Source organism: Ammodytes marinus (genome assembly GCF_949987685.1).
Source record: "Ammodytes marinus genome assembly, chromosome: 4".
Taxonomy (NCBI): Eukaryota; Metazoa; Chordata; class Actinopteri; order Uranoscopiformes; family Ammodytidae; genus Ammodytes; species Ammodytes marinus.
The window spans coordinates 15,012,869-15,038,271 of NC_137233.1; the positions used below are offsets into that span (position 1 = coordinate 15,012,869).

General features: G+C 40.7%; 1 protein-coding gene across 1 annotated transcript in view; it reads left to right on the forward strand.

Annotated features, from left to right (window-relative positions):
• The window catches only part of cacna2d2a (calcium channel, voltage-dependent, alpha 2/delta subunit 2a), a gene marked incomplete at its 5' end in the record, with an annotated part of 142,254 nt that overhangs the window by 32,225 nt on the left and 84,626 nt on the right, over nucleotides 1–25,403 (forward strand). The window contains one exon of the mRNA XM_080025334.1: nucleotides 5,223–5,339. Coding sequence (XP_079881460.1) covers nucleotides 5,223–5,339 — 117 coding nt within the window. The remainder of the gene's footprint in view (nucleotides 1–5,222; nucleotides 5,340–25,403) is intronic.

Below are 25,403 nucleotides of genomic sequence, written 5' to 3' on the forward strand. Positions count from 1 at the left end.
GTGTGATTTTCGGTGTGTACTTGAAAGTCCTGACTGCCAGAGAAAGCATATTGGCGGCAGTTGGCACAGTAAGTTCTGTTGTATCCTGTGTGAGCGTTAGAAGCAGAAGGTTGGATTGGCCGTTAGTGGCATTCTGCAGAGCCACCTCTCCTCTTTTCCTTTGAGAATGGCAGGCCTACACAGAAAGCTGTGCAGGCGTCAAAGCCTCCAGACAATCCATGAATTATCATTCCTCTTTACAAAAAAATAGATGTGCACACCAGAACAGTCACATCAATTATTATTTTTGTATTAGTTCAAAATGCTGCTTTAAGCTGACATGTCTGTATAATGGAAATGGGACTTAATCATGCCTTTAGTCTTCAGTGAGAAAAACATAAATTATCGACACCCTTTCAAGTAAATAAATTAATAAATTAGCGGGTGTTTGTTCCCATTTGAATAGCTAACGTGCTAATGTGTGGTCTGTATGCTTTACACTGCAAAGACGGTACTATGTTGAGCGGTAAAGAAGAGTGACTAACACTTGCGGTTTTTAAGTATTCATACTTTACTTGAGTATTTCCATTTTATGCTGCTTTATACTTCTACTGTAATACATTTCAGGGGAAAATATGGTACTTTAACTCTTATATATCTAAGGTACAGCTTTTGTTTTTTGTTATTATTATTTAGAATTTAAAAGCAACATTTCAAATAAAATTTAAAAGCATTTATCTAGATTAACCACCTGACAGCACCTAAAGCACCTAAGCTTTGCTCCAGCTTGTGCAGCTACAACAGAAAATTACCTTTTTGAATAACTAAATAATCTGTTCATGCCAAATTTGCTCTGATGTATATAATTTTAGTTTTTTTAACCTTTATATTAACAATAAGCAAATCTCTATGTTTTGTAAAGTTATTTTACCAAGCTCTATTGTCCTGCTGTTTATTTTAATTTTATTTTTACAAGTACCTTCAAGTGGTTCACTTCAGCTCAAACACTGCATGTGATTATCAGAAATGTTGCTGGTTACAGTGTTTGGTTTTTTCCCCAGTACCTGCCCCATTACCTGTGGGTGAGTCAAGCGCTAAAGCCCTCCAAATATAATTTCAGGCGGGCTGATGTGCTTATGGCCCTTCAGCGATGATGGTCACTCATCTCCAACCTCTAGCTAAAGGGGATTTGAAGCTCCTCAGGCCTATCGTGGCCAGCATTACCACGTGCTGTCAGTCTGCAGCACCCACCTAATGCTCGTTGGCTGGCTGCCTCTTTCTGGGCTGCAGAAGCTGTTCGGTTGGCATAACAGCTAAATCTTCTCTCAGAAAAGACATGGACCATCATCTGCCTGTTGCAGCAGCTTTTAATGGCCAACCTGTCAGAAGAGAGATGTGCCCCCTACAGTGCTATCTATCTTTATTTGTCTCTCTTTGTGTTTTTATTAGTCCATGTAAGGTGATAAAAAGACTAAAATAGAATTTCCTCAGGCAAACATCCGTAGTGTCCAGACACAAAATGGCAGAGAAACTGATAGCCGTGCTGTTTATGTTGGCAATACATCATATTCAATAGTCATAGGTCACTGGAGAGGAGAACATACTGTGTGGGCGGAGGCAGTACACCGGTGTTATGCCCATTAACGCTAAGGGAGCATGCACCATCCAGGTATATGAAACTGATCTATCATCTGTTAGACTTATGTAAATGTGCTGTAGGGCAGACTACAGAATAGACAAAATCATTGTCACAATAACTATGTCAGCTTGAAGTCTTGATATCCATTATGTTACAATATTTTGTAATATTAGCCTCCTTGTGTTGTTTTAGTGTATCTGAAATGTTCACATTCAAGATTATAATCCATCCATAGCCAATGCATTTTTTTTCAAATTTAACTTTTTTTAAATTCAGAAATCAACCACAATATCACAGTTTGCAAAGTTAGCCACAAAGTAATATGTTTATGATAAATTGTAATAATTAATTATTGTCCACTCCAGACATGTCTGGTTTTACTTGCTGTCCACTGTATATACAAGGTTATTTGTAACAGAATCCATACATGTCAATGGGTGGATGAGATATTGTCTGTGGTTGTTGTTGCCTGGACCCACTATTGATATTGTATGAATCAGTTTAATAGTTGTTTTGCTTTTATTTGCCACCTGGGTATGCATTTACGAACTGAGCGTGTGTTGCAACCGCTAATTACCATATATTTTGGACCACAATGACAGTGGTTGACTTAATTTCTCAATGGTTTGCTTGCTTTATGCTTTGAGGAGGTAATTAAGCAGTGTATTTCCAATGAGGCTGTTTGATGATTGTAGCAGCCGAGACTGCACAATTATGCATTACATTGGAAACATTTTAAATCCCTAAATATAGAGGGAGAGTGCAGGACAAGAAATGAAAGTTTCATAGGAGCTTTCTCACCCAGCACCTTTTTTTCCTGAAATATTCTGAAAAGGGCTTTCAAAAAGTAGACCGTACTATGTGATTTAACGGATACAAACAAATTTGGGAATAAATGCATGCAATATGAGTCTTATTGATCTTGGTTTTTGTCTTTTGTCTTTTGATTCCAAGCTCAGAGTAGAGAGGGCTCTGCCTGTAAGGTCCAAGAGACTGCAATGAATCTTCCTTAGAGAGGCAGATCCAAAGAGCACTACCACACATTAAGGGAATGAATATTGATTTAAAAACAAATTTGACATGGTTTTTAAAATCAACTTGAAAAATGCATTTCTTAAGAGAGTCAGGGGTTTGTAGTCTGTCAATGGAGCGGAGAAAACTTCACTCTTGTTTTATGGTTTAATGAGATTCCATTAATGGCTTTTTCCACCTTGACAAAAAGCCCTTCTGAAATAGTGTGTGTGTGTGTGTGTGTGTGTGTGTGTGTGTGTGTGTGTTGGGGGGGGGGGGGGTGCCTGGGGAAGTGTGTGTGCTCAAATGTGTGGGGAAGTTCATGTGTGTAAATACTAAACGTGATTATTGGTGTGAGGACTGAGGAGGAAATGACTAATTCCTTTATGTGTGCTTGTTCTTGCATGGGCTGTTGTATTGCAGACTAATGACTTTTTCAGGACGAGAAACAAAACTAATAGACCACCTGTTTTTCACACATCATACTGTATACATTTAGTAATATATAGATATTTCTGTTCATGATGGAGCAGGTTTCAACTTCACATGTTCCTTTGTGAAGTAGTTTAAAGTGTTTTTTTAAAACTAAGCAGATCCCTTAGAGGGTGGCCAAAATGAGACTCCAGGCAATCTCGTCAGAGTGCTTGGCTGGCATGGTCCGATCTACTGGGGCCAGCTTTGCTGCTCATTGGGCCAATGGAAGGAAGCTGCCTCTGGCATGGTGCCCAGCCTTCAGCTTGACAACAACGGATCATATGGACACCAGTGTTTTCCGTTTCTAATGGCTGCACATCAAAACACCAATCCCACATAAAGAACATTTAATTACATAGCAAGATAACCCTTCTTTGGCATTTTAAAATATATTAAATATTAGAATGTTTTCTTTATGATTATTCAATCATGAGGATTCAGAATTGGGTGATGTGCTGTTTGATTGACGTGTATGCTCATTGTTTACAGAGCCACTGATCAGCCCACAGATAGCAGTGGTCCTGCAAGGGACTGACAGGCTGCGGCATTGCTGTACATTTTCACCTCCAGTTTGTTTAGCAAAATATACAGGCTGTGCTCCGCCTGTTTGCAGGTGTTTTCCCCCTCTATAACTATATTTTATAGTGCATAATAACAGACCCAAAAGCAAAGGTCTTTTGACCACTCAGGTTTACATCTGTGTCAGGTTTGAATTCTTGTAGGATAAAGCTTGTCTGAGTGACATCATCCCATGTTTCTGAGGATATTCTATGATGTGGGTTTTGTGTGGTGATGGTATTGGTTGTCAACATGTGTCACTGAACAATAATACAAAAATAGTCATGCACACTAATTAAAAGCTTAACGTTGTTAAACAAAATAAACAAACATACAAAAAACTGTGTTTGATAAGTTTGACCATTGTACCTATTTCAAGTGACTGAGAGACCTGTTTTATGAAGCGCGCACATTATATAGGTGATCACTGTATGAATATAGAGCGATTTAACACGTATATTAACATAGATATATTGCTCACTTCACCTTAAACTACATCTGTGTCATTTAAATTGTGGGCATTCTTAGTGAAATGCACCGCATTGTATTGCATCATCACGGTTCAGTATAAACTGAGGGAAATCAGTTGAGTAAATTATTGGTTGAAGAAGTGAGTTCATAGGACCTCAACTAAGGGCAATCAACTACACAACATGAGTAAATGCAGCAGTTCAGCCTCAACATTAAGGATTTAAAAAGACCCTTTAAACGCTTTAAAATATGCAACCTCAACAGGCTTCTCCTGGGCTTTCTTTGGAAAAACGATACAAAAAGGTTTTCATGTGTTGAAAGTGGGTCTAGCAGTGTCTTAGGGCAGCAGGATAAGTGGTAATCCCTTGGGTGTTGCTCTGTTGTTGCACGGCAGATCATATAGACAGCCCAGACCGCTGAGTCAGCCTTTCACGATTCTTCCAGGGGGAGCAGACTAATCTCCCAAGTACCTTCCTCTGTCGGCGGTCCAAGTATCTGTCATTTTGCCTCTGGATGCCCTTCCTTTCCAAACATCACTGTCCCTTGTGTCATCCAAAAAACATTTCTCTTCTCTTTTTCTTTGTAGTTCGCAAAGTCTGTTTCTTTTAAGTGGGTCTTACATGAGTTTATTGTAATTACCCCATAAGATTGCCTGACATATCACTGCTCTTTTATATGTTGCAGGGTTAAGGATAGCCTTCAGTAACTCTTTGGATAAAGTCACAAATATGTTGTTTCCCAGCCTGTAAATAAGGCTACTCGTTATTTTTATCTGCTGTTTAGTTCCAAAGGAGTTAACATTGTGGCGATACAAGTTGTTCAGCCAGCAGCGAGGATCTGCTGGAGTTTGCATTTATTTGATCCTGACTGCCCGACTGCAGTAGTCTAGCACTCTGCTTTGTGTTTCATTCTGCTACAGTGCTGAGACTTAAGGGTATAATGGCAGGCTGTATACTGCCTGCTCTACAGTAAATGTTTACCATCTTGTGTGCTACCTTGAGAATAAGCAATCAGCTCCTCTGGGATCTTCTTAATTAAACTAATGGCTCCGCTAACCTGATCTTTGATTCTCTGTGTTCTCCATCTACAGATTTATAATGAGAAGAAGAGCCAGTTTGAAATCAAGAGAAACAACCCCAAGGACTTGGTGGACCGAGTGGCACGGGACATCTCCAAGCTGCTCAACAGTAAGAGGAAAGCCCTGGAGGTAAGAGGAGGATGCTCTACATATTACAACACCTGTGTACAATCACGCACTGTACACCTAAGTGCACAGATGTGCACACTCACTCACTCACACACACACACGCACTCAGACACACACACACACACACACACACACACACACACACACACACACACACACACACACACAGTGAAAGGCATACTAGGGAATCTAATCTAGAAAACTTTTTGTCAAAATCAGCTAATATCTACTCACCATCCTCTACCTGCCCGTCGTGTGTGTGCGCGCTGGAAAAAACTCCGGTGTTTACACACAGCAGTGGCTCCGCTAACGCCGATTTAAAATGCCTGGCTCAGAGACAGCAGCTGTCTATGTTTTTACTAACTGCCGCCCAGAACGTTGCAGATTGACGATACAGGCTGCGCCGGGCACTCGCTCTGAGCATCAACTATTGGCGTGGTTACTATAATCACAAACAAACGTCCGCCAAGCGTTCGCTGGATCTTACGTAGTATGCCTTAAGTGGGTGTTCATTAAAAAGACAGTACCTCTCTCGGTCAATTTTTTTAGCTCTGATTTGGTGCACTTTTATTTTCTTATGCTTCTGAAAATATAATCTTAATTTTTTCAAGACTTAATCTTCTGCTAACGTCATATCAACTAATGTTTGCGGACATACTGTATGCCATGCGATATTCTACAATGGGCATTTGTCTGTTTTCTGTGAGATCATATTTAACCCAAATGTCAGGAATATTTTTTGTCAACAGTATAATAATCATCTATATAATTAAGCATTTTAAACTCTTGTAGAAAGCAGTAGCATTCTTCTTTTAAACTGATCACTTTAGCTGATTATATTTTGTCATGGACAAAAAATCAAATTAGATAATCGTTATATTTTTTTCTCCCAGCACTAAAGGGTTTTGATCTGTTTAATATTGGGAGGCGTTCATTAAGAAAGACAGTTTGGTCGCTGCATGAGAGGGAGGGTTATTTCAAAGGTTATCAGTTCAATGTCCTGCATTTCGGGATGTCATTATTACCTCTGTACATTTATTACTTAGACATTTGTTTTGCTCTCAGATTAGGGAACCTCTAACCCCTTAGAAATGAAGAGGCAGGAAATGAGTGATGTGGAGAGGAAATGAGAAAAGTATATAGTACAATCTATTTTACATTTTTAAAAGCCATTGATAAAGTAAAGTATAACATTCGTGCTGATCCTGAAAATGTGGATTTTAAAATCTAAATATTATTACATGTTTAGTAGTCTGTCAATCAATGTTTTGTTCAAATCCTCTTCACACTTAAAATAACAGAATTGTCTGTTGAGGGAGATAATTCCCAAATTACCTGACTCCGGACTATAATGGCCAAGTCCTTCTCACAGCGGCAAAGGTTCAATTCTAGCCCTTTACTGTGTGTATCCCTCCCTCTCTTTTCGATTTCCACTCTTTACCTCTGTATTATGTAATAACGCATGTAAATGCCCGCAAAAATAGTCTTAAAAAAAGTATTATTTGCTTTCTAAAGCTACATTTGCTCCTTTATTCCCTACTGGCGGTGAGGCACTCCTTTTAATCAGTTTGGGCATTCTCATCATCTCCACCCACATGTAAACCCACTGCTGCACAATCAACTACACACAAAAAGTGATTCCTTGTAATCACTGTGATCATCTTTATTGTATGGTGCGCAAGCTACACACATTCAACTGTTGAGGCTGTAAATTGCCTTTTTAGACATATCAGTCAAACAGTACCCTTTATTTATTTATGCATTTGTTGCTTCAACATAAAGACTATGTAAATTAGAAAATATATACATTCATGTAGGGATACACTGCCCGACACTGAGCTTTCGTTTAAGATGTGTTAACAGTTTCATCAGTGTGGCTTGACTACATGCAAGGTAAATATGAATTTCATCTGAACAAAAACTCATTTAGGGGATGGGGATTGAGGGACTGTTGTCCACTTTACCTCCCTCTGTTTCTGGCCATATATGGTCACTCAAAGCAAGAGCATTGACATTTTTGAACACAGCTGAAGCCTTGTTAAGGGCTAGAAGTGTATATATTTTCAGACCATGAGGTTCCACGGAAAGAGGCACATAAACGACAAGGAGCAGAAGCCTCTCAAAGGCACGGACAATGCTACAGCTCCAGTTCTAAAATGGACGGAGGCTTTCCCGTACGTCTCCCGCGGTCATATGTAGGATTGGATTTGAAATGGCACCGACCTTCCATCCTCGTTTTCTGTAAGAGAGAGAGGCTGTACTATACCCCCACGTTCACACACTCCACCTTCCTTGACACACACACACACACACACACACACACACACACACACACACACACACACACACACACACACACACACACACACACACACACACACACACACACACACACACACACACACACACACACACACACTAACCTCCCCACCCTAACCTCCACAGGCCACGCTGTCACCTCACATCCTGTCTGGGAGATTCACTCAGGAGGGAGGAAATGAGGTGAAAAAAAGAGAAGGGCTGGAATGAGAATGTCTCCCTGGGGCGTGGAAAAATCAAGAAAATGATGTTCAGAAATTCATAGATTTAAAAATGAGCAGCAAGCGGGGGGGAAAGAGAGAGGGGCGGGCGGGGGGAAGATGGAGGGAGAGAAGGAGTTTGGGGGGGAAAAAAATAAATAAAAGAAGAAAGCATTTCAAAGGTAAACGATCGCAGTATGAAGTAATGGGGAGTCATTATAGAATACAAAGCTTAACTTAAATTGTGCAACAAGTTAATATGTTTCATTATGCAGGTGAAGATTTTTTTTTTTTATTATATATTTTTTTTTTTACTAAATACAAGACAGCCGGCGAAAAGATCTATGTAGATCCATTATTTATACAGGGATAATAGTGAAAACTTTGGCTTTATTCAGTCTGTAGATAAGAAAATCTTAAACTGCGCTCACCACAGTGTTTTCCAAACCGTGTAATGGTTGTTAAGTCCCGCATATTCCCTGCCACACAATTAAAGAAGAGGCAAAGGGTTTGTGTATTGTCTGTGTGTATGTGCAGACTGGCGTGCGTATGCGTGCAAAAAATAATAATTCCTCTTCTTCAACCCTTTAAAATACTGCTTGGGGTGATTGGTTTTAATTCATGTTGAGAAAATACACATAGGGTCTGTCAACTCAGTTACTGATATTAAGTGGGCAGGGAATCTTTTCTCAGTGCTCTGGATTTAGTTGTTTTAGCCTAATTTCTAAATTAGCAACACATTTGCCATTTAAATGCTCTGCTTGTATAGTTTGGAAAAGGGTAAAAATGTGTGTGTGTGTGTGTGTGTGTGTGTGTGTGTGTGTGTGTGTGTGTGTGTGTGTGTGTGTGTGTGTGTGTGTGTGTGTGTGTGTGTGTGTGTGTGTGTGTGTGTGTGTGTGTGTGTGTGTGTGTGTGTGTGTGTGTGTGTGTTATCTACTTCAATGGAAAAAATACAGTTTGTGGCGCATGAATTTCACAGCTATAAAATTCACATTTGGCGTAACTAATAAAGTGTAAAAATAGCTTTCATACAGCCACTTTCCGAATAGGTAAATAAATATCTGTAAAATAACATTTGAAACTGAAATGTTCAACGTTCCCCTCACCCTAAAAATGGTAGTGGCATAAGCTGAATTACTTTTTGTCAAAAGCCTCCCCCAATGTTTATTCTTTCCCGTCCCTTGTCCTAATCTCCTCCACTCAATGTCCCTGTCTGCTCTCCTCTTCTTGCTTCTGGCTTCTGCCGTCTTCTCAAACAATGATCTGATTCTACAGTCTGAGTCAAAATTAAATTGTAACACAAACCCCAGTAGGCTGAAAGGATTGCATTTTTTGCCGCTGGACACTTTTTAAATCTCTTTGTTTTTCAGGGGACAGGTTGAAATATGATTCAGTAAAAATGCCTCTCATGTTTAAAATGCATTGCTTCTTATGTCAGTTGGCCCTGTGAGTTGCAGCTGCAGGTTTACTCATCTTCCGGGGTAGATGAGTTGACTTCACAGGCATTCAGGTTTGAATGTAGTTGAAGTACTTGTATATATTTGCTCACAAACACTGCAACTGAACGGTTTCCGTCCCGTGTGAATTTCCATGCCTCTGCAGATGTGAAGTGATGCTAAAGTTTTTACCATAATCTGAACAGCTTCTAAGCTTTCTGTATTGATGTCTGTATCTCTATGCCTGTTCTATTATACCCATCTTTGGCTTATGGCACCTGTAAGCATGAAATACAAAGTTATATTTTTCAAGATGTTCACCCATGCAACTCTTTTAGATAATGATAATGGCCGCGTTTCCCAGATTCGATCGTTCTTTGGTACCAAAGAAGGGTCGAAAGAAGGGTTTGCCTAAGAAGGAGCGCTAAGATACAGGTGTTTCCCAGATGGCTTCTTAAGTGCCATCTTTGGAGAACGCGTAAGATGAAGCGAAAGAAGCTCTTTAGTGGGAGCTGTCCACCGCGGTCGTGCTGAAACTGAATAAATCGATGCCAGGCAAATCGATCACCCACCTCTTTATCAGCGCATAAGTCACACACAGCGTCCCGTGGTCTCCCCCACACAGGTGGAAATAGGCTACACATGTATCGTGTGTGTGGGGGGGTGTGTGGGTGCGGGTGTGTGTGTGGCAACAAGTGTATCCAAGTAGTTATCAAGCCCATTAACGTATATATACCCCGTGGATATAGGCACACACATGTGAGAGTGGAAGAAAGCGGCAGCAAAAGAAACAAGCGGGCACCGTCGTTTACCGCGGAGGAGATGGGCGTCTTAGTGGACGAGGTCTGGCAGCACCGGGGAGTTTTATTCGGGGGAAAAGGGGCAAAAAGAACATCACGGTGAAGAACCGTGTTAGGCAGGCCATAGCCGAAAATATGTCCCCCTCCAGCCCATGTGGTCTGCGTGACTGGCGTGCTGTGAGGAAGAAGTGGCAGGAGTTCTAGAACCAAACAAAAAGGATGAGTGAAAAGGTTTCACTAATCAATCTCCCTTCGTTGCAGGTGATGCAGACGCCCAGTAAAGACAGCGCGGAGTTTCTTTTCAACCATGTATTGTGTGGATCATTTTGCATTGAGATGAGGGTGTCAAACCAAGCAACAAAAAGTCCCAGGCAATTTGTAATTTATCTAAGCGTAGGTTAATGACGTGTGCGTATTGTGCGCCCTTTCAACAGCATTCCAGTGCCAGACTTTCAGGTAAAGCACCCGGACACTGCAGCAATAATCATAGTGGTTCTGTTTATTTATTTCAGCCTTCAGGCCTGAGAGTTGATATGGGTGATGTGGTGGTTGTGGGTTTATGGTTTAGTGATCAGTGTTTGCTTGGTGACTGGTGGTAAAGGGGTAGGGGCTGGGGGTTGTTGGACCTCAGAAGAGGTTGATATGTTCCTAAAAATGCAGCGCAGCCGGGAGCTGCATCTCCGGGCTGAAGGCAAAATTGCAGCGGGTTGCTCTGGATGTGTGGAGACACCAGAGTGATCAGCCGTTGGATCTCCGCACGGGGCAGCCGGTACTTTGCCTGGATGGCCCGGTCCAGTGGGGAGCACGTCCAGTGGGGAGAAGTGCCGACGCGCGTATGCATTTATGTAAACCGTCTGGCTTCGCGCACGGCGAGGCTGTTGGTTCGCAGTGAGAAGGTGTTGTATTGCAGCCATGGTTTCTCACACGCACAGACTTTGGCAACGACTTTATAGCAGGTGGAGCCGCTCTGGATGAGGTTCAGCTGAGTTCAATTAAATCTGTTTCTTTGATATCTGTGAAATGCCACAGGGTTGTTAATGTTTTTTTTGTATGTGTAGTGGTACTATAAACTCACATGTGTGTGGAAAACGTAAACGTCTAATTCATTAAAACAATTTTTTTTCTCTACTATTAGTCTATGTTTATTGCGCCTGGTCCGCATTGAGCATTGTTTTATTATTTTGAAAAGTGGAGGAAATAAATTTCCCTGACGCGGCATGATCACTGACGATTTGGTCGCTAAGAAGGTTGTAAGAGTGGGTCAGCTCCATCTTACAGTTCCGTCTTAGTGAAAGAACTTCTTTCGCTAAGAACGAATCTGGGAAACGCATTCTTCTTTCACAGCGTTCTTAAGAGTGCTCCACAGAAGTACTTAAAAAAAAAGAGGCTCTTAACGAATCTGGGAAACGCGGCCATTGTGTGTTCTTCTGTAGACGTGTGTGTTATCTGAGCACACACACACCTGAGCATATATACAAGAGGGTCTGTCTGACAGGCCTTTTAACCCAGAGCGGCCAGAGAGAACACCGCCCTGCATGTAAACTGTTGTGTATAAAAGGCGAAACAGATGTGTCAGAGCTTCAAGTCAGATCTGAAACTCTCTCATCCCGTCCTGTGCTCCTCTTTGTAATGCTCCATGTGATCGACACACAGGCCTGAGATCAGTTGGAGCCCTTTAGAAGCATCTGAGAGACTGCACAACATCCTGTTCTCCTGTCAGTCAAGAGCTAGACAGTGTTGGAGCTGTCAGTCAGACCTGCTGCTGCGATATTACAGCCTCGGGGAAATGGGAAGATGAGGCCAGGAGCTACAGACAGAGATCATGTAACATTCCCATCAGCTGCAGCTGCACAGCAATGCTACCATTGTCAAAGCTCTTAAGTTATGATTTCACAGAGGGGGCTGGCGGAATAGAGAGGGGACTAAGGTTGATCTAATCCAATTACACAGATCTCAATACTATCCCAATATCACTTACAGGCTTGAAGGATGGCTGCCTCTAGGCTGCTCGCTGCTTGATAGATATACACACAGAGCACTTCACTGGCATGGTTATTGAGATTGTTGCAGGGTCAAACCATGGAGATGAGGCAGCAAGGTGTGGCGATGAGACCTAGGTGAATGTTATTCTAAAATATACAGCCGAGTTAATATGCCGACAAGCAACACAAGTAAGTTAGGAAACCTTAGCAGCAGACGTAAATATACAGTAGAAGAGGATTACACAGTAAACACTGAGGCCATTTGGTCGACCAAGTTGTGCCTGCTGAGAAAGGTGGTTCACTTCACTGTTAAGGGGAAAACAATTTGACCCATTTAAATAGATATGATTCACTCTGAGGTTTTTGTGCAACACAGCGACAGCCAATGTGGCGCGAATATCTTTAGAGTAGAAGTAAAAATGACCTGTAGTGTAGTCACACCTGGGATGTTCACACCTGTATTTGTACCCGGTCCATCAGTTTACCTGACGGCTTGTTAAAATATGCTGTATGACAGTGACAGGGTCAAAATGTTTATCTTTTTTTTTCTTTCTTCACTCTCCTCTTATTTTCCTTTCTCTTTCTTTGTCTGCCCATTCATCTGTTGGTTGGTTGCTTTATGAACAACAACAGCAGAGACATACTGTAAGCACATTGATCATTACAGTATTACTAATAGTCGAATTGTTTCAACCACCATTTAAATGTACTCTGCCGCAGATTGTGTTTGTTTAGTTGTCATGGAGATACCTAACTGAGCTATCAAACACTAGTAAGTGGACCTTGAGTTAAAAAAGTCGTCAAATTATTATAAAAATATTTTTCGTTCAGAACTTCCAATCTAGTGTGTTACATCATATGTGTTGAAAATACAGTTTGAGTCGAAAAAGTAAATTTTGTCCATCGTAAACTGACTGGCTGTTATTACAGTAAACTAAACATAAATAAGTTTAATCCTTATACAAAGACGTAATGCAAATAAGCCTGTTTGTTTGGAGAAAACAATACATAATGGATTGAAGAAAATGGTGGACATGCTCCCTCTCAGCAATGACGGAAATGTCCTGTGACTTTGCAGTCATGCTGATAGTGATTGTGAGAGATTGCAGGAGAGCTCGGACCGGACACTGTGCAGGGACAGCAAAAGTGTGCTTGACAGAATGAATCAATCAGACTGCATGGGCCTCCGTCTCATCCTCACCGTGGAAACCAAGACGACACAGCCATGGTCTGGGATGGGAAGGGATGGGCCGCTTGGAGTCGTCTGTCATCACATTACATCCATTAATAATTCACTAAGACACAGACTCTCGGGCGTGGCACGCACAGCCAACATGCATGATGCTGAAAGAAGCGCTGGCACAGGTGTGAACTTTAGGATCTACTCAGCTGTGAATGTTTGCGACCTGTTCACACTGAGCTCACCTGACAAATGAAGATTCTCTGTAGAAAACCAAAGGAGCAGTTCTCTATGAACTGCAAAATGAAATACAGTCAGTCTGGCAACTTTGCAAACAGCAAAATAATATTTTTAGCAACAAAAAAATAACAATATTTTGTGTTTTATCTCACTTTACAACCATTGGTTTACATTTGTAATAGTTCTGAATGACCCAGACCTGCTATAGAAGTAACAATAATTTTCACATAATATATTATAATAATAATAAAAGCCCACATCCGTTTGATTAGGTGCTGGCTTGCACAATATAATAATATTTATTGGTACAAAAAACAATGCTTCAATAAAATGGTCAACGTCAGAGAACTGTTGCTTTGATCATCTAGTGGTTTAAAAATTATTGTAAAGGCACTGGGCAGTAACTGTGTACTTCTTCTTTTTTAATGAGTCATACTTCCTTTGCTTATTAACTTTGTTATAATGGTGGGCCCCAAAAAAACAAAAAACAAGACATCAACAGTTTAATTATTCTGACTGCAGTAACACTTTGAGTGTAACCACCTCCTTGGAGTTTGTGGTTGATGACTTGAGTCGTCATCCCAGTGAGATGCCAGACGCCTCAGTGACTGGCTCTAATTGAACAGGCATCCGGCACAAATAACCAATTTATAACAGCTAAATTTAGCCCTCATCTTTTTTAAAGGGCCACCAACCCTAAAAATGAGGGTCCCGCTATTGCACCACTGTGAAGCTGTTGTGAGAAGTGAGAGCCGTCACTGGGATCTGGACTGGCACACAGTGGTACAGAGTGTGATAAAGCTTGGAGATCATTGATGTGAAGCTCTTTCTTACTGATACTGTTACTGATTTTAATATGGCCGCTGGCGCTTCCTTCCCATCAGTTAGCTAGTGCTGTGCTCTGTTGTAAGTTGCCTGCTACGCCTGTAAATCAACAAATGCTGTATGTGTCTTTTGAAAGAGATGTTTAAGAATATTGCCAATTTATTTATTTATTTAAATCACTTAAAGCACTTGAATTCTAAGTTGCTGTCATTCCCCGCAGCAGCAGTACGACAGCAGCTGGTGCGCACACAATGAATTACACCACCAGCAGCAAGTGATTATGTCGCTCCTGTTGGCGAGAAGCGATGACAAATGAAGGAGTCGTGTCTCACGTTCAGTAGGGAGCGAGATTTCCCTGAAGCCTTGCTCCCCTCACACCTCATTCTGGGGCAACATTTAACTGCACTTTCACAGGAATATATGGAAGTGTGCTTGCTATATGAGCATCACTAACATTGGTTATAAAGTAGTCTTTTAGCATAGAAGTTCATTTTAATCCAGATGTGGTATGAACGTATTTTGTATCACATCTAACATATATGATTTGGTTCATTCAATGTGATCTGCATGGACACAAACTATGCGTAAATAAAATTTAAAAAATATATTTTCTAATCCCAGTTATTACCGTTTGACCCTGCCCTGATCATAGCATTTAAGCTCGATCCACACGCTTACTATAATAACCTCCCTTGGGCACAGAATGCCTCTAATAGCTAGCACACCTCAGTATGGCTTGTATTCATTTAGGGAGCTTAATGAATTACAAGGGCTTCATAATGAGTGTGTCTGAGCGATGCTGTGGGGAGGTCAGATGGTTTGAATAACCAATGAACCCAATCACCAGTCAGAACTTTAACATGTGTGAAACATTTTCTATATGCTGTTGTAGAGGGCATAGCTACATCTTACAACCCTCCCACCACCACCGCCGCCGCCATGGCAAGACTCTAACAAAGTAATTTGGTTTTCCATTTCCTGTAGGCCTTTGGCGAGGCAGTTATAGCTCTCAGGTCCCATCAGGGAGGAAGAGGGGAAGTAGGCCGAGCTCTACTTGGGTAAAAATAGAAGAGAAAACTTCACAACTTTTGGTGTGAACTGATTGGCAAAAACATATCAAATGTAGTAGTTCAGAGAGATTCTATCAGGTCCCTGAGGCCAGCCACCATTAACCTTTAAATACTGCATTGTTCCATCTAGTGATATGGTTAGTATGTTTTAGCGTTTCTTGGCAAAACAGCAAAACGTAAAATATAAGATCATTCAGATGCAATATTGCAAGAAATGTTTTGTTTGTAATGTCTCTGCAGTGTATTCATCATGCCTGATGCTAATTGAGTTATGGTCGGATTTTTATATCATAATCGGCTCTTGTATTGTCTCTGCGAACGATACACATGAATTAATCAGATTTTTTTCAGATTGAGTTGTGAACTATTTGAGAATGACAGCAGAAATAACTTTTTTAGTCTGAATTCCCATTATCATTCAGTTCAATGATTTCAAAATCAACTATTAAACTGATAAGGAACTCTCTTGAGTATATATTTATACATTTTTATCCCTAAAGCTACACCTGTAGTCTCTCTCTAAAATTGCTTGTTTGAGATTTGTCTTCCTTTAAGGACTAGAGGCATTAGCTGGTCCATTTTCTTAGTAATGAACACACTAATTGTGCATGTGAACACTGAGTTAGACACACTCCAACACACACACACACACACACACACACAATGCATGCATTGAATCACACATCTCCTCCCATAATATCCTCCCCAATCTCCTGGCCCCTGTCATTCAGATCTATGAACTTCCATTAGCAACCATCTGTTAGAACCTGCAGCAAAGCTATTACACCACACACACACACACACACACACACAGACACACACACACACACACACACACACACACACACACACACACACACACACACACACACACACACACACACACACACACACACACACACACACACGTACCTCATTGAACGTATGGTGTAAGTTCTTCCAGCCTAGAGAGAATTTGCTGTCGCCTGTTTAACCTTCAAAGTAGAAGTCACCTGTAAACTCACAAACATGCTGCTGCCAACTACACATGTATCAGACACACACACAGACCGAGTGGAATGGCATTACAAAACACACACACACACAAACGGATAGTTGTATCTGTTGCTTATTCTATCTCTAGTATTGGGACATTTGTTCTATCACTCCCACTGCTAAAGGTCACAACATCCCACCCACTGTTCCTTGGCAGAATTTCACATTCGACAAAATGTCAGAATCTGATCTGCTTCATGGCAATACCCTGCCTCCAGCACTTTTCTTCACATCTTCAGTGCACACATTTATTCTCGCTCTGAATGTACCATTCTCAGTCCCATTTGAATACTCATCGTTTCCTTTTTTCCCTCTCCTAAACAAATGTCAGTGTAAAGCACAATACGTATATATATTTTTTGCCGTGTTCCTGCGTCACGGAAAATCATTCATTGGATTGACAATGTGGGTTTCAGGCAGGAAGCGGGGGGGGGGGAGGTGGAGGGGGGTGGAGGGTGGGGGGGGGGAGGATTCAGTATCTAATTATCCAACTTCTTTTCGAAAGAAAATAAATGCTTTTCTGTGTTTAAGCAACTAGTTCACGTAGCAATAGCATCTGCTCCACTCCTTCATTTCCCCGTCAGCCAGAGACAAATGAATAGAAATGACTGCTTTGTGCTTTTACGCAGCCGTTTCTTCGAGCTGCATAATACATATATTTCCACTCTACCATGTGCCATTTTGTATCTCCAGAGAAGGGAAGAGAAAAGGAGAGAGAGATAGAAACACTTGAATCACGGCTCGCTGTGCTATAACGCAGACGTTTTTCTGTTGTTGCTGTTTTTCAATTGCCAGGCAGTCCACTTGTCTGTTCGTTTTCTTTTTTCTTTTCTTTTTTTTCCTAGAGGGCACAATTGAAAAAGATCATTTTTATGAAAGGGGCTTTTGAAATACGCCTCAGCAATCAAATAGAAAACATATGTGATATGGTAGAAAAAAATAATAATAAGCACTGCGCAAAAATAGTGCCTTGTACAAATAGAAGCATTTATTTTCAATGACAAAACGGCATAAGCAGGGTCATGCTAGTGAGACCCAGACTGGCATATTAATTTTTTTCATAAAATGTCATTATGGTTTGCTGTTCTAACCAGATCAAAATCCACACCGCCCTATCAGATCCCCCCCTGCCGTCGTTCATCCTGCCGATTATCCGCCAGCTCCCTCTTATCAGCATTATCAACTGAAAGGCCATATAGCAAAAATGGTTCCCGTGGAGGGACAAGACTAAATGCAAACTTCTGTAGATGCAGACAACAGGGGAGGAGACATACGACTCTTTTACATCCAGTAAAATGAAATTGAAGGTGCTCCGAGGAACTTTCAGTTGGTCTTCATTCTTGCACTGCCTTTCGACTAAAGCGGTAGTGTATTTACTACGTCAGCTGTTGTTCCTGAGTGAGCGTACCCATGACAAAGGCATTAAGAAAAACTATATCAAAATAGCATTCTTTGCACTGATGTTCTCGTTTGCCATTACATGTCATGTATGATAATCAGAGGAAAATTGAGACTGTTTCAGAAATATTCAAAAGTTCCTTGTAGCGCCTTTCATTAATCTAGTATTTACTACTGCTTAATTGCCGAGTGCTGAGTGGTTTATTGCATCAAAATCAATGTTGCCGAAAAATTGCGCATTACCTGTGTACGTTTAGATTGTAAAAATTTAACGTTCTGAGTTCAATAACAAAATATTGCTTCTTTTTCTAACCTTATCACCATTAAAAAGGCCGGGTTCAGCTTGTTGGCAAAGTGTATAGGTAGTCAGGTAAATAGTCCCTATTTTAATACTAGGCTGACCTTCACAGAAGCCATGCTCTAACACAATGTGATGGAGAGTCAGGTTCTGCTTGAGCGAGTCCCTTCTTTTCTTCCTTGTGGAATGGACAAGGCAAATTATGGGGCTTGTGTCACCGAAAAAAGGAGCTGTTAGTGACTGACAGACCATTGATCGGGAGGATATGGGGTTGTTTTCACAGTGTGGCACTGTTACATAACCAGAAACACACACACACACACACACACACACACACACACACACACACACACAAACACACAAAGTAACACCGAATGAATGTAAACCTATCAACAAATGTCCCCTTAATAGTTATATGTATGTTTTTGTACATTTGTCAAATTATTTCATCTCTACTGCAAGCCTACACACAGACAAATGCATGTGTTTCAGTGAGTAGGCCTACTTCAGCCTACATCTAGCATGTAAACAAGAAACCAGGTTCCTTTGAGAAATCCAGATCGGATAAGTACATTGGTTAACATACACTGCTGTAATCTGGGTCACTGTAAAACCACCATTGACATGCATCTGGTCATTTAGTCAGAATTATTTCACATCTTTTACCATATCTTTAAATCAGGGCTTAGTGTAAAACTAAAGCTAAAGTGTAATGATGACCATTAATAATTACATTTTTGTTGGTCTGTATTTTCTGGAGCATTTACTGAATTTCAATATTAGCAAGTATTTATAATTATATTGTCTGAGGTCTCTATCATAACAGTCACCTAAACCTTAAAAACCCAGTCACACATGCATACACATGGCCATAACAACCAGGTTACACAAAGAAAGATCTAGATCTGTTTATCGTCATTCTTTTATCCCATATCTTAATTAATGACACTCTCTTGTCTGAGAAGCAAAGTGCAGAAAACAACATTGTAACCGCACTTATGTGTATATAGACAAACTGATGCTTTTAAATGGAGAACCATAACGGAGATGTTGCCTACATGATTTTCATTGCTCAAATGACTGCTAGTTTACCAATTCAGCAATATAGAGTTGAGGAATAGTCTTGTTATTATTGCCTTGTGAGCATTTTCCATATTGATCGAAAGTAAAAAAGTTGTCTGTATACAATTAACAAATCCACCGCATAAAGTAAAAAAATAAAAAAAACTTACTCGAGAAGCCAATGTTGGTTTTCTTTTCATCATTGACTTTTCATGAAAACTGTGGCAGTGAAGAGAAAAAAGTGCCTGGGGGTAAGGAAAAATCCATTCAAACAGAGCTAAAGCACTTGAGCTCCAACACACTATAATGATCCAAGAAAATCAACTTCACTGGCCCACTATAGATCTTGCAGAAAAGCTCGGTTTCACCAAGGGGCTCTGTCTTATTGTAATGCCTGTGCTTCAGCAAATGGATGGGCTCTGACAATTAGAAGTGATCTTCAGAGAAGCCGTTTGCCAGCTCCGTATAGTGCGCCCACCCAGGCTATTGTGTAAGCCTGCAGTGTGGGACTTCAGAAAATGAAAAGTTTGACTATGTGAAAGACAGAATGGGGTTACATTTGAGTGGATACGAGAGGTCATGAAGTTCAAATTGCTCAAAGGAGGAATGATGTTCGTCTCTCCCTCTGTCTGGACCAGTTTTATTTAAAAATTCTTGTCATGGTTAATGTACACAATCCCTACCACAGAGTAAGGACACTCACACAGAGAGGCCAAGGGAATCGGAGGTCAGCTTGCATTTATTTTGCTTTTCCATCGGAGCAAGCAGTTAATCTTTGTTTGGCCCAAGCTTATCTGGGCGCCTGCCACCATGGGCCAGCCCAGCGAGAAGCAGGCATCAAAAGCCTCAGCCCTCTCCTCCTCCTCCTCTCCAGTCTCCCCCTGACCTCACTTCTCCTTGGCCCATTGGAGGAGGTGGCTGCAGATTGAATTATTCTCTGCGTTACATTTCCCCCAAGTTTGCATTAATTTTCTGTGTGCTGTCTCTTCTCATCTGTTGTGTTTGGTTCTTGGTTGGAAGTCGTACAGAGTCTGTCTCAGCTATTTGCGTCGTCTCGTGTCAGCCTGCAATATTGGCTTTGCAAAATGAATGTATTTATTTGTGTTGGAGCACATTGGCGGAGGCAAATGCCCACAGCCCCACTGTTGGCACAGATTTACAGATGGTGTCTGTCTGAAAGAGCGTGTGTGTGTGTGTGTGTGTGTGTGTGTGTGTGTGTGTGTGTGTGTGTGTGTGTGTGTGTGTGTGTGTATTTGTGTGTCACAGTTCCCAGAGGGCTCCCACACATTAGATTAAGGACTTGTAGGTGACTTTCAAAGTCTTGTTTGGTGACCAGCTCTTAAATTAATATTTTAGAGTGACATGACGTTGGTACCTATTCGACTTTTACAGTTTTATACATTTCTTAGAGCTGCAGCTAATAATTTTTTTCATGATCAAGTAATCCCCATTATTGCTACAATTTATTATCAATCATTCAATTGATGAAATGTCATTTGACATCTTTAGATGTCTTGTCTCGTTTTGCCTTACAAGTCCAAAACAACCAGAAATTCAGTTCACAATGGTTTAAAAATAAAAAATTTAACAATTGTTTAAAAACAGTGAAATGGAAAATACTGATCCAGGTTCTGGTCCCTTAGTGATTGGTTATCTCTCCTTTTTTTAATGACTCATGTTAGACACAGGGTGTACATAGAAATGTATCCAATCAAATATGATGAATCCTGTCCATAATATAAAATGCCACCTGACTGTGGGTTTTACTAGTTAGCTAGGTGATATTGCTCAATGGCTCCTCCACCAACTGTCTTAACAACACTGGTTAGGTATGTGTGGGTGGAGGCCAGCTGTCCTTCAGGATAAGATTGAAATCTCTCTCGTAACATTATAGAAAATAATGACTGTGACTTTTTCTTCTAAACTCTCCAAAATGTTCAGAAGGACAGTTTCAGCATCGTTATTTGTGATATTTTTCACTTGTGTTCTGAATAAGAATTCTCCTTCCTTTCTATTGCAGCCCCCCCCCCCCACCCATCCTCTTCTTCCTCATCTGTGATTTTTGTTCTACTGTCTTGACAGCCTGTCATAACATAATGACCGAACGCTTTTCATCATGATTGAAAGCTGTTTTCCCTCACAGGGCAATGAAGTAGTGGTTGGGCGATTTGGTTTGATGCCCCTGTATTTTGTTTCCTCACCGACTGACGGCTGGCTGCCGTAAATACACAGAAATGAGGCCTGTTTGTTTGTTTATCGCCCGTTTAATTCATCCCATTTGAAAAGCTATGCGGCAGCTGTCGGCTATATCTCTGGCTCATTCGAGTCAGTGGCCAGGGGGATGGGGCACTGCCTTCCTCAGCTGAATGAGTGACAGAAGAAGGGAAAGATAGGAGTTTGCCTGGAGGCAGTGATGGAGAGAGCAGGTATGGTAAGAGGGGGTGTGCGGAGGTTTACGCTTCAGAGACAGTCGAGGAGAATCTCAAATATTGACCTTGGAAAACTACCTCTATGATAATAATTATCTCACTCTGCCCCCACCTCTCTGTCTCTCACATTCTCTACTCTCCTGCCTCTTTCCGCTGTGTCTCTCGCTCTCCTCCTGTTTCTCTCTCTCTCCGTCTCTGTCTTTCTTTTTCGCTCTTTTATATGTGTGTCCTCTGCTCCTGTAATCTTACGACCTCAGATAAAAGCAACCTAGCCCTTTTTCTTCTCTTTGATACACATTAATCCCCATCATTGATTACAAACTTACAAGCTAAGGTTCAGCTTATCACAATAAGCCTCTACCATTTGACCTACCCCACCCCCTCCCCACCCACAATAGTTTATGATATTGAAAAACGTACCTAACACACACACACATACACTCAACAGTGTTTAGGTTGAAGTTCATAGATAGGGGGAACACCCCCAAAAAACAACAAAGAAAAGCTTTATCCTGAATTATTAAAAATGTGTTTATTTTACTTTGCGAAAGAATGATGGCGTAATACAGAATCTATGTTTCTGTGAATACCTCATACTTTACGATACATTTTGTTCATTTAAGCACTTCATTAATCCTTATTGGGGAAATTCAATTTTTGCATATAAATTTGAATGATACTGGTATGGGACTTCTTGTTTCTAAGTCAAGTATGGAAGAGCTCGCGCCACCACTTAAAAATCCTTGATGAGAGCACAAAAGCATTCTCCCACTATCACAAATGATGCAGTTGAGATTCCCACATTTTGGGAATTTGCAGGAGTCTGTGCAACCGGAGTGCAAAGGTTGAGCTTCGTCCTTGGTGAACCACTTTGTTTGATAACGATATCTCTATCTTTTTACAAAACAATAAAAAATTAAGCAAGGTCCTATGCTGTCTCATCTTTGAAAGAAATTCCATTCTAGCATCTTTTTAGGAGGATATTGATTCAACAACATAGATTCTGGATGGATTTTTCTTTTCATTCCGAAGGAGGGCATGAGTAAATTATTGGAGTCTTGCCTGGAGTCTTTACCTCGGGATACTGCTACATAATATTCAAAAATCTGACTGGAAAATAAAGCTTTTTAGTGTAGCCTTATAGGTAAAGCACAGGACAGATTTATTTTTCTTAAAAAAAAAAGTTGAATTGCTTTGAGAGCCAAAAAAAGAACATACAACTGAAAAAACATATACTTATACTTATTGTGACATTACGCTCTTGTATATACTCAACTTAGTTTGATTTCATACACTTTCTGTCCTTGCTTTCACATTACATCAGAGTTGTAAACTGAAGTTACACACTAAGTAAACATGGTTATACCTCACACACACACACACACGCACACACACACACACACACACACACACACACACACACACACACACACACACACACACACACACACACACACACTGTGAGCATGTGCATCAGTGTAAAAAGGTTTAGTCTGATGCTGATACTTAAATCATAGTCTGATATGCAAACAATGATGACATATTTTTAGTCCTCGCTCGTTTGCTGCACTACCATCTCATTGGACACAGGGGAGCTGCTTCTTAAAGGCAGCTAAGGCAAAGTATGCTAAGCGAAGGCTGAGGAGTACATCTATTCATTTAAATTGGTGCTAATGGCAGACTATTTAAAAGTCAATTAATTGCTAGGGGCCAAATGCACAGTGGCAGTTAATGCTGTCACAACGCTGAGTAGTAATTGGATGTGTTGATGGGATGTGCCCGTGCGTGCTAGTGTGTATTCCTTGTGTCTAAAACTTGGTGGCCACCCGCTGTACCGCCAAAAAGTCTCAAAAAGATGACAATTCAGAGGAGGATGTATGTCATAAAGCAGAGCTACTAGTTTTTATAGATGCATTCATTGCTTTGTTAGAGTGTTCATTTGTGAGCGCTCACTCTATTTGCTTTTACTTTGCAATTCTATGTTCTGACATAGTCTTTTGGATCCTTTTTTGTTTTTCACAGTTTGACATTTTCATCCTCTCTCTTACTTTATGTACGGCAAAGAGAGAGAGACAGACAGAGAGAGGCAGAGAGAGAGGTGTGGGCGGGTATGGGGCCTTACATCGATGTGGCGCTTGCGCACACTGAGACCAGCAGCTGGCTGCACCAGAGTGATCGATCAGGCACAGAGCATTGGCTCTGCCAGACTGCTGGGCCTTTGTGGATGGAGATTATTTCTAAATTATTACAGGAGGCAGATGCTTGTCAGAAGATGCTCTCTGTCAAGGTTAGACTGCTCCAGTGATGCTCTCTCCCTCTGTCACACTTGTGCTCTCTTCGTCTTCTTAAATTCGTCTACTTTGCCCTCCTTTTATCTTTCACCATTTCTTTGTCTCCTGCAAAGGTTTTCCTGTAACTCTCAATATTACACATTACTCTTTTTATATTATTAACAGTAGCTCTCTTTCTGGCAGTTTCTTGTTTCCCTGACCATGGCGATATGTTAGGCATGTTTATAGGTGGAACAATTTAAATGAGGTATTTTCACTCTCTGCCCTTCAACAACACTGAGTGTTCTTAAAAAAAATACATGTACGTGGATGGCTTTTGTGCACCTTTCTTGTGTGTATGCCTACTGAGCCTGTAGATGTGTTCATACGTTTTTAAATTGATCATTTAAGTTTCAAATGTCTCGAATCTGGGTTTTCACCCTTGTTAGGCCGATTAGTCCTGGCTGGGAAGGGGCCTTGTATGCCCGCGGCTGTACCTCTCCTCGTGGTCTCGTTCATTTATCCTGAGCGATGCTTTATTTTCTAATAGTCAGATAAACAGAACACAAGAGCTTGCAAACAGCCAATTTGATTCCATAAAATAAACAAAAAACTGACATAAAAGAAACTCCAGCCTAGCTCTCAGCCGAAAGAACAGTATGATCCTGTGGGCACTAGTTATGCTTCCAATCAAATGTTAACTAATATAACAACTTTCCAAAAAGATAAAAAATTCATGTTTTCAAAAGGATGTGGAGAATTTTACAAAATAAGTATGATATGGCATTTAATATGTTTCTTAGCAGGCATACATGTCAATATAATGAATGAATATGTCCACCTCAGTCTTAAAGCATCATTTAGTGTTTTTGTCCGCCAACATAGTGTACAGAATGGACATGCATTGCAGTTACTTGTGTGTGTTTTTTCCAGTTGATATGCACATTTAAAATGTGAACAAATGCAGAACTGAACACAACTGGACCAAACCATTAACATGTTTATCTTATTCGCTAGCAAGCCTGTCCCAAAGCATCCATATGTCAGCTGTTTCTGAAAAGTTAAAACAATTACTGACTAAACTTTCAACATTGTTTCTCTGTACCCAGCTGTATTGATTTGTCTATGCTTGTGAATATATGGAAGAATGGTTTTGTTGAAAGACATTTCTTTGCTGGACTAGACCAAACACTTCCGGGACTAACACTATCTGGATGACGAGGTTGAAAAAGATTTTCTCATTTGACTTTCTGGATAAAACATGTAAGGATAATATATGAAAAATATATATTCACTAATAAAATATAACATCACTTATTACCAGTCACTCTGGTGAATTAGCGGATCCGAATGTAGAGTATGCTTTTTCCACATTTGACAGACATGAAAGAAAGCTGTGGGATTAGTTTTTATTTGACAGGACTGGGAGGAGAATTTATAATGAACACGAGAAGGATTGAGCTATAATTTTGCACAAAGTAACCTGGAATTGGCCTCCAGGTGGAGTATTACCAAATTAT